General features: G+C 36.2%; 1 protein-coding gene across 1 annotated transcript; it reads left to right on the top strand.

Annotated features, from left to right (window-relative positions):
• The first annotated feature begins 53 nt into the window (after positions 1–53).
• Positions 54–16889, top strand: LOC124455543 (betaine--homocysteine S-methyltransferase 1-like). The gene is given in 10 exon segments (XM_047006180.1): positions 54–167; positions 11873–12005; positions 12207–12292; positions 12372–12575; positions 12656–12722; positions 12725–12802; positions 12883–13068; positions 13177–13307; positions 15787–15872; positions 16097–16889. Coding segments are annotated over 10 exon segments (1086 nt in total). The 5' UTR covers positions 54–152; the 3' UTR covers positions 16197–16889.
• Positions 16890–18192: the final 1303 nt, after the last annotated feature.

Here is an 18192-nt window from a genome sequence, read left to right as displayed (position 1 = left end):
TAAGGCCGCGCTTGAGATAGCCGCTCCAGTTATTATAGAACTCAATGGTTGCGACCAGAGTGGCCCTTCTGGTTGTATCTATTCTGTGCCTTAGCTATCATTGCGCGAAGGACGACAGAGCTACAATCTACTCTAGTCTAGTGCCGGCTGCAATGGCCAATAAAGAGGTATGCATGTATGTAAAATCCCTTTGTGTAATAAAACGAATACTTTACAAAGTGATAAATTAACAAAATTTCTTTGATGGATTTTAGTTAAATTATTTTCATAATATTCTGTACGTCGCTTGTTCGATGCAGCATCCATGAGTTCTTTAGTGGCTATATTCAAAGCTTTGTCACGAATTATTGAAAACAACGCTTGCTTAGCGGTTACTCGAGCTAACGGCTATAATGAACAGCTTTGTTGATGTTTTTGCAGTCTGCATAGTTTTATTGCAATAGAATCAATTTGATGTAATTGAGAGTATCCAGTGCACACAAATATAATCATTAGCAAAGTTCAAAAGTTCAGAGTGAAATTCCAGCAGTCAAAAGTAGGATTTGAAAAAGGTGTCGAGAGTAAAATGATGCGATGAAATAATAGATTGTAAACTTATTCACTGAGGATAATTCTCTTTGATTTTTCGCAGCAAGAGAAAGCGCCATTTGCAAGGCACAAGTACGCGCCGATGTTGTTGAAATACCGAATGTATTTCACTGAACTTGTTTATGTTCTAGAATATTGAATCAGTGAGAAGACTTATTCTTCTTCGTATATCACTAAAAATGAATGCCAAGCGCTCGTGCTTATTTTGAAGTCATCCAACCGTTAATTAAATGCCAAGTTACACAATTTACATAACAAAAAGTTTTAGTATTACACTTTACAAAGGTCTACTTTGTTTTTTGTATCAGTAATTTTCTTACTGATATATGAACTATTCTATTGGGATTGGCCAAACTATGCTGCTCTCCAAACGTCAGCGGGTGCTCACAAGACAGCTCCCAATAACACTAATTTTTGAATTGCGACCAACCTCAAGTGAATTATCAACAATGTGGCTCGCCCACGACGGCTGGTGCCCATATTAGCATTAATAAAATATTCTTTTGTATTTCACCACCATCATTGCAGTCATGACGTAATGTTCTTTTGGATCAGACCACTAACATTATGACCACTAACACATACATGGCTAAATTGCAAATCAAGTCAAGAATGCAAAACTGTCTCAAGGACAGACTATAATTCTATCTTTCTTGATGTAATAAATCTTACATAATTTTGGTGAGAACTACCTATGCTCCAGGTGGCTGCAAATGCGAGCTGGTGCGATCTTTGGGATATTCATATATTCATGTTCTCCCGTACTAACCTTTTCTTTTTCAGTGTAGCAGATCTGCAACAATCACCACACGAAAGGGCAAATCACTTTTGAAAATATTCGCCACCTAAAGTGTTAAGTTCCTTTTAAATCAACTGTTTTCTGCAAATTATGTTGTGCATATGTGAAAATTGCCCCACAATTATCAAGTAAAGCTATAGAACTGAATAGCTCATAGCTAGGGCTAAAATGAATATGAACAGAAACCAGTATGCCATTTTCCGGTGACCAGGAAGACTGTAGGCACATATAGCAGTAAATAGCGTGGGAAGGCTGTAAGGCTTGATTTTTGCATCGTAAAGGTTTGTTTGAGTTATACTAATTATAGTCTGTGGTATTTACATTTACATAGTGAGTCCTCCGTCCCAATTTGTACACGGAACTTCGCCAGAAATTAAAGATTAACGAGTGAAAAAGCAAAAGCAACGTTATAGATGTTAACTCTACTGTTAGATTTGGATTTTGGACTACGGTTAACAATTATGGTTAGGGCAGTGTGGCCAGATTTGGTGATTCTTATTACCAGATCTTTTTAGCTTAGACAATCCACCTGATTTACGTAATTATAACATTTAAAACAAGGGGAAGAAATCAGCTCAGATCAATGAATTTTTTATAATAAATTATTCAGATATGGTGGCACTGGGTTAGGGTTAAGTCTTGTTTAAGCTTTCGAAATTTGAAATCAAATCTGTGTTACCAACTTGCATGAACTTTAAATAGCATGCCTCTTTCGCTTTTCTGGCACTGTGGCACTTTTTTGCTGATTAGCGACTTAAGTTGATTGCTAAATTGCATTTGGCTCAAAAGCTGTTTATTATTATCTGCAATGACTATACCTAAAATACCAAGAAAAATTTTTTTGTCTTAAAATGTAGCTATGTTAAGAAAAGCCGTCGCTGACAATAAAATTATAAACAGGTATGCTGAAGTTTATAAAGGTGTTTATAGATAATTTCATTAAAAGCTAAGAATTGAAAAAAATTAACCTTAAACGTGCCCTTAGCACGTCCAATGAAAGAAATCGTGCTGATGAAATTATCTCCAATCCACGCTCATTTCAGAAGTACTTGCAGCTCATATACTAAATAATTTGAAGGTGGGGCAGGCGCGCAATCTAAAGTGAAGGGTCTATACCATGTAGATGTATTAAGCAAATATTGCTTCTCGCCTATGTGCTCTACCGTAACTTGGGTGTGGTGCTTGGCGGATGGAGGATACTTTCACCCGACGATAATTAGAAAAAGTGTGGCCCAACAACAAACTAGGGGTAAAAACATGAGCAGCTACTACTCGGTTTCTATGGATAAGATGTCAATTATGAAAAACCATTTAATTGCTACAGGACCCAAGAAATAGGATTAGTAAAATATAGCTTTTACGTAAAAAATAACAATTTTAATTTTATAAACATATTTAAGGCAGCATAAAATTCGTAATAAAGTTGAGAAAGCAAAAAGAAAAGCTCTTTAATAAACGTTTTGCCCGACGAATTTGTTGTCAGTTGTGGAATTGCCCGACAAAACTGCAGTGCTATTGCTGCCACGCATCAGCGTGGCAGCACACTAATCTTGACATGTCTCGGCCCATTCCTCTACTCGACCTATATAGAGGTAAAATCTTGATTTGTGTCTGTCTGTCTGTCTGTTAACATTTCTGGGGGGGATTTTTACGGAATGAGGGGGGAAGAACAATCATAATAAGGTAGAACCTTTCGGAACTCCTGTCAGTTTCTCTTTGATTTTAAATGTCCGGAATGCGAATAGATATGCGGCCTAAACAACGTTATACAGTAGATACCAAAATCGAGTGATTACCGACATCAATTACACATATCTCGTTTGGCGAAAAACACATGAAATCGATTCACCGTGCCGTATTTAGCCAGCTCGGTTCACATTTTTTATCTTGCGCTCTATGGTCAGACGGTGAGCAAAATATAGTGTAAGCATGTATTTATTTTCGTTCGAGCTTTTATTATTACTTGAAATATCGGTGTGGATTTAACAAAACGTCAAAAATAATTTAAACGCATGGTGCGAGTTCAACGATGAAATATGAATTATGAATATGATGAAACGTTTGCTCTTTGCGATAACTATACATCATTTTATCGCAGTCGCACAGAATCATCGGAAAAAAGGTTCTATCAAAATGTTATAAAGGAAATAATGGAAACAAAACTACAGTTTTATAATATAGTCCGTTTCTACGTTTGTAAACATGCGGACGATTGTTCGGTTGAGTAAACAACGTATCATACTTTTAATCAAAAGCATTTTAAAACTCAAAAGAATCAAAACAATCAAGACATTTAAAAGAATCAAAAAAATGTTTTCATTCAAAATGGCAAGGAATTTATCTTTTAATTTTATGATGAAAACGTATGACTGACGAGAATCGATTGAGCATTGAAGCACTCACCTCCATATAAGGTGAACTGTGCGTCGTTTGTGCATGCCGATTGGATAGAAATTGGAATGCTATGATTAAACGATCGTGACTAAAACACCACACGAGTACATACGAGTACATACGAGTGACATACATACGAGTAACATACAAGTACATACAAGTAACATACGAGTACATACGAGTGACATACGACTATTTTCTGGTCAACAAATGAGAAACAACACAATTTCTTCAATACATTGATATTTGCGTTTATTTTTCCTTGTATTTGTGTGGACTTTGGGGCAACCATTTGATGGATTTAAATGCTGAAAAGGTATTTTACTTTTATACTACATTCATTTGTATGTTTTAGTTGAATTTGTTATAGATATTTTTCGATGCGATTTGCCAGTATTTGAGCGCTTTTGAAACACTTTCACCTAGAAATACATATTTATGAAAGCGATTAAATAAACAACGTATAAATAATGCTTTCAAAACGTGCTACATGAAATAAATTGTACATTATATATATTTGAATTAAATGAGAGTTGCACTGTTACGTATAGTCCTGAGACGGACTGTTTTTGTTGTTGTTGACTGACGTTTCGACAACCTTAGCGGTAGTCATCTTCAGAGTCAAAATGAATGTATAATCGCTTTCATAAATATGTATTTCCTAGGTGAAAGTGCTTCAAAAAGCGCTCAAATACTGGCAAATCGCATCGACAAAATATCTATAACAAATTCAACTAAAACATACAAATGAATGTAGTATGAAAGTAAAATAACTTTTCAGCATTTAAATCCATCAAATGGTTGCCACAAAGTCCACACAAATACAAGGAAAAAAACGTATCAATGTATTGAAGAAATTGTGTTGTTTCTCATTTGTTGACCAGAAAATAGTCGTATGTCACTCGTATGTACTCGTATGTTACTCGTATGTACTTGTATGTTACTCGTATGTACTCGTATGTTACTCGTATGTACTTGTATGTTACTCGTATGTACTCGTATGTACTCGTATGTACCATTCAAGTTTGTATGTGTATAAAAGTGATTCCTCGCTAAAACAACTGAGTAACATGAATCCAGGTGAAAACATATGATATACTAACAAAGAAGCACAGGAGACTTAAGAGATACATATATGACACCATATAACGATTTGTATTGATGGATGTGTTGATCTTGTGCTGTTGGCAACCAAGTGAATGAAATTCTGAAAATTTCATTTAAGCTCCGGTTAACATGATTTAATTGTTATTGGCCGAGTTCTAAATGACAATATGCAAATTTTTTAAAATGAGCTTTGAAAACTGTTCATCCAATTATTCCATTTTGAAATTAGCATAATTATACATACATACAGTGTTACTTCTTGCATCTACTTCTATAAATTGATTTATATGACAATTTGAAAATAAAAGATGACACAATTAGCTTGTCTTTATGCAATGACAAAGTATACGAGTTGTTGCGGTTTCTTGCTGTATTTTTATTTTTACCATTCATTATTGTATTGTTTATGGCAGATGATAAATGATGAAAAACACGCAATAGCAGTTTCCAAACTGTTTTACCTTACTTGGTTGAGGGGCAGCACTTCCCTTGCGATAGTAACTCCTAGTAATATTGGGGTTGTGACACCCTCTAAAACATTCTCTGTAGTTATGCCCTTGAATCTACATAACGCGTATGTTGGGCAGTTATGGGTAACTTAATAACGCGGTGAATAAGGGCAAATATACATAAATCGTATCACAAAAACACGTTTTTCGCTAGTTCTTGCCAATGTATTATTTCGAAATTTGTCTGATTTACTTCTATAGGAAAGAGAAGGGCCTTAACGATCAATATAAACAGACATTTGACTAACTTTGATGAAAAGTGTTAAAATAATTGGAATAAAAGTTGTTTATTGCAATAAAATGATGGAATTATATAAGTATCATTCTGCCCAAATTGCTACTCAGTGGATAATTTCGTGACTTTACATTGAACTTGCTCAAGTATACATTCAAAATGGTTTTTGCGTACTTCCTTTTCTTGTAAAAGTCAATCAAATGAATTTGGAAACAATAAGATGGAATAATTAGCATAAATCTCAGAAGAATCGTTTGTTCCGCCACGTTGTATTTCTCATAATGGCCCACAAGCTTTGCGTTATGTATGCACCAATAACACTGGTCAACAGCAAATTTGGTGTCTCAGTTTTGTCAACTGATTTTGGACAATTTTGATGTGCTGAGTTCAAAAATAACACTATTTTTGCTGGGTCAGGTTGAGATTTTAAGCTATCGTTAATTTTCTATTTTTTAACTTTTAAATACCCGAGAAAGGTACAACAGAAGTATTAACCATTTACCTTTTAAAGTTCTATTATCTGAACAAATTTAAATTTTTTAGCACTAGAAATACAAAGAAGAAAGCATTTGAATAAGCAATTATTGATTGAATTTCAATTAGGGAGTTAAGGTTTTGCGATTATTATGGGATATTTAAAGATAAAATAAGGCTTTATTTAGCCCATACTGGAATTCAATGGTAAAACTTGTTAAAACACACCAACATATTAATCTAAGTAAAAAATAATAAAAAGTAGAAATAATAAAAATAAGCCAGATGTTTTTTGCTATGTTTGTGGTGAATACACACTTGCACCAAATCGCAATACTGTCACCACCTTTATCAAGCGCGTTTACTATGAATATTTTGGTATGAAGCTCGGCGATCAAGACAAAAGTTGGGCACCTCACATGGTTTGCAAAAGATGCACAGAGCATCTCCGTCAATGGAGCAAAGGCACGCAAATGTCCATGAACTTTGGCATCCCCATGATTTGGCGAAAGCCTTAAATCATGCAACCGATTGCTACTTTTGTGCTATCAATGTCATGGGAATTAACAGAAAAAATCGCACAACACTGGAGTATCCCAATCTACCGTCAGCTATGCGCCCTACTCCTTATAGTGAAGAAATTCCCGTACTTGTATTTGAAGATACAAGTATTGAAGAAAGCAGTAGTAGCCAGGATGAAACTCAAAGCATTGCCACTACCGATGATGCATCCTTTCCCGATGACAATGATGAGCAGCCAAAATTGTTTTCCAAAAACGAACTAAACGATCTTGTTCGCGATTTAAATTTGCCAAAGACTCTGCCGAACTTCTTGCATCTCGTTTAAAGGACAAGAACATGCTAAATGGTAAAGTTAAGGTAAGTTTCTTCCGTACCAGGCACCAGGAATTTTAAGATATTTTGCTCAAGAAAAGAATTAGTCTATCGCAATGACATAGTAGAGCTACTGAAACATCTCGGCGTACCTGAATACAAATCAGAGGACTGGCGACTTTTATCGACAGCAGCAAAGGTCCTTGAAATGTGTGTTGTTACACAATGGAAATCAATTTGCATCTGTGCAAATTGATTTCCATTGTATAACTATTCAAGACATATATATATATATATATAAAATGAACTAAAATAAAATGGACAATTTTTGCTGTCGCTACTGGAGTTTCACGCCGTAGGGCGATCTTCAGGCAACTGACAGATTATATATTATTTGCTGACTATATACATCGACTAAAAGGTGTTAAGTTACATGACGGCATGCACTAAACATATCGGAACGTTTATTTAAAATGTTCTTTTTACGTCCTTTCAGGATAAGTAGCCTTTCTTCAAGGCAAAGACTGCAGGTTCTTTGGTTTTTGTTCGGAGGTCGAAGTTGTTTGATGAAGTCCCGTTTAATGTTGTAGTTACGTTTGTTTTCTTTCAGTGTCCACGTGTATTTAGAAAGTTCTGTCTCGTTCCGGTATTTAATGTTCGTAATTGATTTAATGTGGTTTCGATATCGTGTCTTAAAAGCGCATGCAGTAACACCTATGTAAGTTTTTGTTGCGCTGTTGTCAGTCGTTGTCACGTCGGCTTTGTAAATCACGTTGGGTTTCAGGCAATTGCCATTTGTCGGGCATAGATGTTTCTGTCTGCAGTTACATTTCTTTGGTGGGTTGTTCTTGTTCTGGGTTGTGTCTGTTAAGTCTTTTAAAATAGTCTTGTTGTGTCTGGTTATGAAAGTTTTCATGTTTTCGCCGCAGCTGTAGCTTACGCGTATTGTGTGTCGGTTGAATATCTTGGAGAGTATAGTATTTGGTGGGAAATGTTTGTCGATAAGTTGTAGGAAGTCATAGGCGATGTGTGTTTTTACGTTTTTGCTGTATGGTGGGTTAAACCAAGTGACGTTACGTTTTCTGTTTTACGTGGTGTTTACATTGATGTTTGATGGATTAAAGGTGAGTTGGGTGGTGAAGTTGCTTTGTTTAAGAGCTTGGTTGTAAATTGGTGCGGCATTTTCGAAGGTGTCTTTGCCAGATGAGAGTGTGTTAATTCGGTTGTTGATGGATGTGGGTAGTTGGCGTAATACTGATGGTGGGTGGTTGGACGATCTGTGAATGTAGAGGGGCTCGTCGTTGGGTTTTCTATATGGTTTGTAGGTGTCGTTGCTAAGGTCAAATGTTACGTCAAGGAAGTTTGTGCGTTCATGGTTTGTCATCGCTGTGATTTTTAGTCCAAGCTCGTCAAATAGGTGTGAGAGGGTTTTTCTTTCTTTGTCGCAGAGTCTTCCCGATTTCGTATTTATGACTGCAAGGCCATCGTCACGGTATAAGCCGACGTTGTTTCCGTACCGTTGCTGTAGTTGGTCAAGTAAGAATAGCCCTACAAGCTCGCAAACTTCCGCTCCATTATAGCTGCCCATGTTTACATCATACGTGTTGGTAGCGTTGCGTTTGGACCATGATTTGTTTTGGTGGAAAAGAAGTGATTTTCTTGCGTGTTTTATAATGGTGTGGTCTTTTTCTGTGATTGTTGTGTATTGTTTTGCCCACGCTAGGCATTTGTCCAGTAGGTGTTCGGTGATCGAAGGGTAAAAGTCAACTATGTCGAATGATATGAATGATTTTCTTTATTTTTCGGTGATGGATTTGAACCAAGTGATAGCATCTGTTGTGTTGCGCCATTGGTTTAGTTTTAGTTCGTTTCGTATTATGTTGTTGATGTTGTCTAGGATGTATTTGCTGACTTTTCCGAGGTGGCTTTTTGCGGGGTTGATGAGGCGGCATTTGGGGTTGTTTTCAAAGTCTGGTTTGTGGTCTTTAAAGATATGAATGCTGGAGTATGGTTCATGGTGTTTATTCGGTCGGCGATTTTTAGGTTGTCAGCGATTAGTTTTAGTTCGGAATTTATTTCTTCTACAGTGTCTTCTTGCGTGGGTTTGTATGTCTTTGTCACATTGTCTGTTAGTAGTTTATTGTAATTTGAGGCGTCCATTTCATAGATGTTTGTTGTTTTGTCGGCGAAGATGAAGACGTTGTTTGATGCGTTGATTTTGTTCATGTCTTTGTGTAATGATTTTAGAAAATCGTTGTGGATGTTGCGGAACTCGATGTTTTCGATTAACTGGAAAGGTCGTCTTCAAAAGGTTTTAAGGATGGAACTGGTGGTGGATTTCGTTTGTCTTTAAGCCATAAGTGTGCGGTCTTTGTGTGCGAATGGCGTCGTCAGTGTGGCGGAGAAAGAGTGGGCTTTCCATCTCATGCGTTGTACGAATTCGTGGGTTTTGGTGATGAGGTTTCTGAGATAACTGTCTTTAGCTGGTAGGCCAATGTTTTCAGCGAATAGTTAAAGTTAATCTGTTGCATAATTGTCCTCGAGTTTTCAGGTTTATAACAGCGCTCAACTTCAGAAGGAGCGAATATATTACAATATTCCTGGATAAAAGAGCTCTCAATATCTACATTAGAAAGCGTAAGATAAAACGAAGAAAAATAAAATGAACAATTAATCGCTGTCGCAACTAAAAATCGCCGACCGAATAAACACCATGAACCATACTCCAGCATTCATATCTTTAAAGACCACAAACCAGACTTTGAAAACAACCCCAAATGCCGCCTCATCAACCCCGCAAAACCACCTCGGAAAAGTCAGCAAATACATCCTAGACAACATCAACAACATAATACGAAACGAACTAAAACTAAACCAATGGCGCAACACAACAGATGCCATCACTTGGTTCAAATCCATCACCGAAAAACAAAGAAAATCATTCACATCATTCGACATAGTTGACTTTACCCTTCGATCACCGAACACCTACTGACAAAATGGCTACAATCACAAAAGACCACACCATTATAAAAAAGAAAATCATTATTTTCCACCAAAACTCATCCAAACGCAACGCTACCAACACGTTTGATGTAACATGGGCGCTACGGAACGTTTGCTTGTAGGGCTATTTTACTTTTACAGCAACGGTACGGAAACAACGCGGCTTAATGACGATGGACAATCATAAATACGAAATCGGGAAGACTCTGCGACAAAGAAAGAAAACCCTCTCACACCTATTTGACGAGCTTGGACTAAAAATCACAGCGATGACAAACCATGAACGCACAAACTTCCTTGACGTAACATTTGACCTTAGCAACGACACCTACAAACCATATAGAAAACCCAACGACGAGCCCTCTACATTCACAGATCGTCCAACCACCCACCATCAGTATTACGCCAACTACCCACATCCATCAACAACCGAATTATCATCTGGAAAACACCTTCGAAAATGCCGCACCAATTTACAACCAAGCTCTTAAACAAAGCAACTTCACCACCCAACTCACCTTTAATCCATCAAACATCAATGTAAAACACGTACAACAGAAAACGTAACGTCACTTGGTTTAACCCACCATACAGCAAAACGTAAAACACACATCGCCTATGACTTCCTACAACTTATCGACAAACATTTCCCACCAAATACTATACTCTCCAAGATCAATTACACACACAATACGCTACAGCTGCGGCGAAAACATGAAAACTTTCATAACCAGACACAACAAGACTATTTTAAAAAGACTTAACCCAGACACAACCCAGAACAAGAACAACCCACCAAAGAAATGTAACTGCAGACAGAAACATCTATGCCCGACAAATGGCAATTGCCTGAAACCCAACGTGATATTACAAAGCCGACGTGACAACGACTGACAACAGCGCAACAAAAACTTACATAGGTGTTACTGCATGCGCTTTTAAGACACGATATCGAAACCGCATTAAATCAATTACGAACATTAAATACCGGAACGAGACAGAACTTTCTAAATACACGTGGACACTGAAAGAAAACAAACGTAACTACAACATTAAATGGGACTTCATCAAACAACTTCGACCTCCGAACAAAAACCAAAGAACTTGCCGTCTTTGCCATGAAGAAAGGCTACTTATCCTGAAAGGACGTAAAAAGAACATTTTAAATAAACGTTCCGATATGTTTAGTGCATGCCGTCATGTAACTTAACACCTTTTAGTCGATGTATATAGTCAGCAAATAATATATAATCTGTCAGTTGCCTGAAGATCGCCCTACGGCGTGAAACTCCGAGTAGCGACAGCAAACAAATGTCCATTTTAATTTAGTTCATTTTATATATATATACATATATATATAGGAAGTTTATAATTTATGATTTTCCGTATAAAACAGTGCTCGATGCCCGAGAGCAGAGCAGGGGATTTACAAAGCCCCTGAAGAGTGAGCAATCACGAAACAGGCTTGTCGGGATGAAATTGTAGTTTTTGTGTATTTTCTTCTCCTTACCAATATATATATATATATATATACAAAGTGTATATACAATGTGCCCTCCCGGATATCACCATATTAGAATGGTGACTCCTGCACTTGGGACACAGGACGTACGGTTACACATTGTATGGATTGTATTGTAGAGTCACCACAGTGCTCAAACCTATAAAGGTGAGCTTTGCATATCGCGAACACGGTGAACGTCTCCATATGAGACTCTCTACACAATCTGACAGTGCTCAAACTACGCACGCACAGTGAGCGTAATATACAAAGTGTATTACAATGTGCCCTCCCGGCTATCACCATAGTAAAATGGAGACTCCTGCACTTGGCACACAGGACGTACGGTTACACATTGTATGGATTGTATTGTAGAGTCACCATATATATATATATATATAACTGACTATATAATTGTCTTTTAGTCTATTCTTGAGCGTCTAAACGCAGGGATACTTTTAATTGGAGATGGTGGATACATAACCGAAATAGAGAGACGTGGTTATGTAAAAGCAGGGGCGTGGACTCCCGAAGTAACAGTGGAGCACCCAGAGACTGGTAACATTATCTTTTTACTGGTTCAAACCTAAACTTGAATTAACTTTTTACTGGTTCAAACCTAAACTACCTTTACAATAAAATACCCAATGATACCTTCACCCTTTCAACATATGTACATTAACGTTATTGTAATCTTAGGTGCCTTGAACGCTTTAAGAATATCGTGCACCACCAGCAAATGTTCTTTTCTTATTTCAGTTGAGTGTTTGCATAAAGAATTTGCTTGTGCAGGATCTGATGTTCTTCAGGCGCTCACTTTTTATGGTAACGATAATCTGGACAAGGTATTCTCAGCAATAGCAAAATTTGCAGTTTTGAATGACATTCTGCTCTCACTTATCAATGTTATATAATTTTACATAGACTACAACAGAACTAAATGAAGTGAATGAGTCTGCCTGCAAGATCGTGCAAAAAGTGGCCGAGGAGTACAACTGTTTTTGGGCTGGTGGTCTTTCTCCAACAAATCTTTATGCTAATGGTGGTCTAAAGGAAAAAGTCCAGCAATATTTCAGAGCTCAGGCTGAAATCTTTGTGCGATACGATGCCGATTTCCTTATTGTTGAAGTAATTACGTTGTTTTGCTAGAAAGCTTCAGTATAAACGAAGCTTGTTCTCACGCTATTATCTTATTTCTAAACTTTAAGTACTTTCACTTTTGTGAAGAAGCAGAATGGGCTGTGGAAACTTTAAAGAAAACAGGCAAACCTATTATTTTTTTTTATGTGTAGGACCAGATGGTGATCATCGTGGTATATCTACAGAGGAGTGCGCTGTTCGCTTAATCGAAGCAGGTACATATTATGAGAAAAGATTACTGCATATAGTAAAGGATGAGAGAATTAAATCATATAAGTAAACTTGTTTTATTCAGGTGCTGATGTTATTGGCGTAAATTGCAAGTTTGATCCACATGAGTCGTTACAAGCACTTGCAAAAATGAAAGTTGGTGTAGAAAAAGCTGGACTTAAAACTCATTTCATTTATCAACCTTTGGGATTTCATTGTCCTGATGCTCACAAAAGACATGGTTATCTTGCTTTGCCTGAATTTCCTTTTGGTAAATGGAAAACACATTATAACAAAATCTATTTTTAAATATTATAAGCGTAAAGTTGAATGTGAGCATGTTTTAAACCAATTATATTAACGATGCGTTTTAATTAAGCTTTAGAACCTCGACTGCTGACCAGATGGGATGTTCACAAACTGGCTTGAAGTGCTTACAATATGGGAGTAAGATTTATTGGGGGATGCTGTGGATTCAAAGCTTATCATATTCGTGCAATCTCGGAAGAGGTAGGACGTTTAACTAAGTTAACATACTTATTAGTGCACAAATTATAGATGGTATGGCTCTGCTGCAGTCAAAAACCTACCAGCTACATTAGAGTAGCTTGCGAAGAAGATTTTAGATCAAATTATCTCCAATGCGATGTCACAAAAGCGCACGCCAGTTGATTTTACGTACAACAAGAGCTGGAAAAGGGACTGAAGTTATGAAGACTTATGTAAAGACCAAAAAGATACCAAGGCAGTTTCAAAAGTTTTTGGCTAATGGATGAAACAAAGAAAAATTGTTTAATTCCTTTTTAAAATCTGGCAAGATTTTTCTTACCAAAGCAGTTATCAAATTGATAATTTCACACGGTATTGATTGTCATCAACTCACGTGGGATGCCCATGGAAAATGCCACGTTGAAGATGTGGAGGAACTGATTTCTGAAAACCAGGAAGCAGACACACGTCTTTTGCTGCATGCCAAGCATGCAAGTGAAAAAGGAAATCATTCTTAGAGAAGTCCAGACACTGATGTTTGCATCATTTGTTTGACGTTTTCTGAAATAATACCAAATCTGTTTTTCCGAACTTGAAATTGAGACTTACAGCGCATCATTTAAATTAATACAATGGTCCACATACTGGGAACAGATGTCTGTAAAGGTTATATTGTCTCCATATTTATATAGGTTGCGACTCGACAAGTGCTTATCAAGGTAAAGGCAAGAAGAAAGCATTGGACGTATTGAAATCAAAATCAAAATTTATTCAATGCTTTGCTTATCTTGGCGAATCTTTCTCAGCAACCCCTAACCTCGTAGAAGTTTTGTAGGAATTTACTTGTTTATTGTATGGCCATACGTAAAAGGACATCAATTGCAATACGGTACAAGTTGTTTTGTGCAGCAACATGAGAAAAAGCTTGCCACCATGTAAAAAGCTCTGTTACAACATTTAAAAAGGTGTTCTTATCAAGCTGCCATACACCACAGGTCACTTTAACAAACCATAGCTGCTCCATCTTCTGACGGATATGGCTGGTCTGTCAAACATGATGTGATTAATGTTGTTTGGAAGACCAGAGCTGCAGCTCCATAAAACCTACTTGAACTCGTTAAATGTGCTTGTAAAACTACCAAGTGCATGAAAGGTAGCTGTTCTTGTTTGACCAATAAACTGCCGTGCACAGACATGTGCAAGTGCAAAGATTGCATGAATGAGAAGGATGATAATAACGAACCCAAAAGTAATTCATGTCAAATTGTCACCTTTGAAGATGACTTGGAGTTAGAATTTCCATGCTTTTCATTGTGATATTGTTTTTTAAAATTTATATTTATTTGTACAACGCTCGACTTTAAAGGTTTGAGCCCTCCGGTGCAATGTGCAACCGTAAATCCTGTGTTCCAGGTGAAAAAGTGACTATTGCACTGTGGTGATAAAGAAGGAACGGCACATATATATAAAGGTTTTATATTGATGAGAAGAAGAAAATATACAAAAACTACAATTTCATCCCGACGAGCCTGTTTCGTGATTTCTCACTCTTCAGGGGATAATATTAAATGAATACAAGAGCATGTGCTAGATTATATATACAAGAGGGAATTAGGGTTAAAAATTAAGATAGAATTACATAATATATTGAGTGTACGATTACAAATTGGATAAAAGTGCCTTGTGTCTATGGCGACAAGAGGAGATAAGTTCGTTACGTTTGTTGAGTGATGATAGTTGTGGTTGGTAGGTGATGAAGAATTTTTCTTTCAGGCATAGGTTGCATCTTTTGAGATTGATAGGTTGCTTTTGAGATGCAACCTATGCCTGAAAGAAAAATTCTTCATCACCTACCAACCGCAACTATCATCACTCAACAAACGTAACGAGCTTATCTCCTCTTGTCGCCATAGACACAAGGCTCTTTTATCCAATTTGTAATCGTACACTCAATATATTATGTAATTCTATCTCAATTTTTAACCCTAACTTCCTCTTGTATATATAATCTAGCACATGCTTTTGTATTCATTTAATATTATCCCCTGAAGAGTGAGAAATCACGAAACAGGCTTGTCGGGATGAAATTGTAGTTTTTGTATATTTTCTTGTTCTCATCAATATTTTCGCTTTGCTCTTCAGCATCGAGCACTGTACTTACGGAAATTCAAATAAACAAAACTTCCTAAAGTTTTTTTATATCGATGCAGTTTTTTGGGTAGTTTTCAAAGTCCATTACAGAGGTATAACATGAAGTAGCGCCATCTTGTGATATAAGAAATACTGTCTGAATTTAAGTGTTTTGCAAAAGAAATCTTGGAACAACTTTTCGTGTTCATATTACAACATATTTTTGTACTTTTGACTGAATTGTATTTAGTTTCATGATTTAGGAACGGAATTATATTTCTAAGCTATTAACGAATTTCGCCCAATGGTCCATTATATGGAGCTACAAGAGCCATTTTCAATTTCTTTAATTTTACTTTTCAAAATACAGTTTGAGGAAGAACGAGGAAGTAAAGCTAGAAATAGTGAAAAACACGACCCTTTTGCACAATTTATGTTTTTGACGGATGCTGGAAGGTAAGAAATCGTAATTCCATTGTTATCATCTAAAGTTACACTTTTAAAAAATACTAGTAATGTAGTAAATGTTTTAACAAAAGCTCTAACACTAAAAAAGCAAAATCAGTTTTAAATTTTTTTTAACTTTTCCTTTGCAAAGTATTTATAAAAATTATACATTGACGATCTTTCAGAAAACGCACACATTTCTTGGTTAGCATGCCTTTTTTGCCAACTTTCAGAGTTCGAGATAAAGAATATTGGATGAAAATGAATCCGTCTTCAGGAAGACCTTATTGCTCATCATTCAGTTCACCATTTGAGGATAAAAAATTAAAGTGATCTGTTTATTTGGATTTATAAGACTGTGAAGAAAAGAATTCAGAAGAACTGTAAGACTGTGCAGAAAATGATGTCCGTCAAAACATTGAATATGTATACGAGCATAAGCAACGAATAAAATTTCAAGAAAGTTTTGATTTGTGAGGGCTTACAAACTCTCCTGAATTACCTGTGTTTGATTCATCCAAATGTTGAATATAAGCACAATAGTGCAATCAAGAGTAACCAGTAACATTTCAAAACTGACCAAAAACATTTTTTTATGTATATTGTCGATTTTAGGGGCTAATGACGTTACGTTGAACAAAAAGAAAGCAGGGACGTAATGAACGTTGCTCTGGTGTATTGAATTCAGGGAGTTATAAGCTTCACCAACATTATGATCCGTTTCAAGGAATTTTGATTAAACAAGGTCTCCTTATGTGATGCATAACTTCTTGCGGCGTTATGAATTATTCACTACTTCTTTCCTGAGACATAAGTAGGGATGAAGTGACGATTGGATGAAGCAAGATAATTCTGACAGCTTATTTTGATAATCTTTGGTTTTGGAAAGATCGAGACTCACCAGGATTGTGCACATAATTAATAAACCTAATTTCTTCTTTTGTTAACTTTTTTTGAGGAGAAGTATGCTCATTTGGGTCAATAATTTTAGAATTGCTGTTGTTGGAATTATTAGACTTAATTGCATTTTGGTCATTGTCGTATTTGTTCCTAAAGGACACTTTTCCTTCTGAGTCGGTCAGGCTCGATTTTAACGTGTTATTTTCTCTAGTTAATTGGCAATATATTTTGCTTGTTTTGGTGGATAATTTTAGTTTGTTCAGAAAGTTTTGTCATCAAAATTTTAAACTCTGATTCAATTATTTCATTTAGTGAGCAAACATGGTCTTCCACATTTTCTACGTCAAATGAACTATCTATAATTGGCGTAGAGGAAAGTATAAAATCATTGACAACTGAAATAGGGAAATCATCAGCCTTGTCTCTTTCAAATATATTTTGATATGAAGAATCTATAAAATTTTCAAGTTCTTCAACAGTGGAAGAATCTGATTTTGTACCTGGTACATCATCTTTAAGATTATCGCTTTTACTAGTGCCAGATGTTATAGTGGCTTGGTTCACATTAGTGTTACTTGAAACAACAAACTACATTCCACGACAATTTTTGCTACTCGAGACCGAAAAACTTCACCTGATATTTTAAGTGTTAAAATCCTTTAGGTACATACCCTGAATGCCTTGAAATGATAATGATCTGTTATTTCCGTCCCATGTAACAACAATTATGTCATTATGATAAGCTTTGGAAAAACCGCTGAGCGAAGTCCATTTGCCACCATCACCGAAGAAATCAGTGAGCAAAAGTTTTAAAATCTTTAAGTCTCTTAACCATTTTATTTTCATATTTGGTTGAACTTGGAAATGTTCTTTGCATTTTAGTAATTTATATAAAATCCTTAGAGATTGAGACTCATAATTGTAGTCCAAAGAGTTGAAATTATTCGAAGAAGATTTTACACATTGAACAGACAACACTTATAAAAGAAACACATATATAAAACACTGAAATGTGTGAAGAAATTGTTCTCATTTCTGAAACATCATCTGGTATCGGATTAACAAAGGCTGCATTGCTTGCAAAGAAAAAAGTACAAAAGTTAAAGTGCTCACATCATTGACATCAATTAGAAAGACGTACGAGCAAGAAGAATAAAAGATGCGTTGTTAGAGAAAGCTGCTGGAGTGCGGGTTGAAGCAATGTTGATGTAATCGAACTGGATGTTTGTTCAGAAGATTCTGCTGCAACGCGAATTTTAGAATAGGAGAGAAAAATGTTGTTATATGTAGGTAAGCAAATGTCCATGCAATAATACTGTTTTCAATAATTGTTCGCTTGCAGACTCAATAATACTGCGTTTCAAAAATGAATGGCTTGCATAAGATTCAATAATACTGCGTTAATTTTGCGTCGCTTTATCTTTTGTTG

The sequence above is a fragment of the Xenia sp. Carnegie-2017 genome, unplaced genomic scaffold (assembly GCF_021976095.1).
Source record: "Xenia sp. Carnegie-2017 unplaced genomic scaffold, XeniaSp_v1 HiC_scaffold_4, whole genome shotgun sequence".
Classification (NCBI taxonomy): Eukaryota; Metazoa; Cnidaria; class Anthozoa; order Malacalcyonacea; family Xeniidae; genus Xenia; species Xenia sp. Carnegie-2017.
Note: the sequence above shows the minus strand (reverse complement) of the source record. Positions and strands in the feature narration are given on the sequence as shown.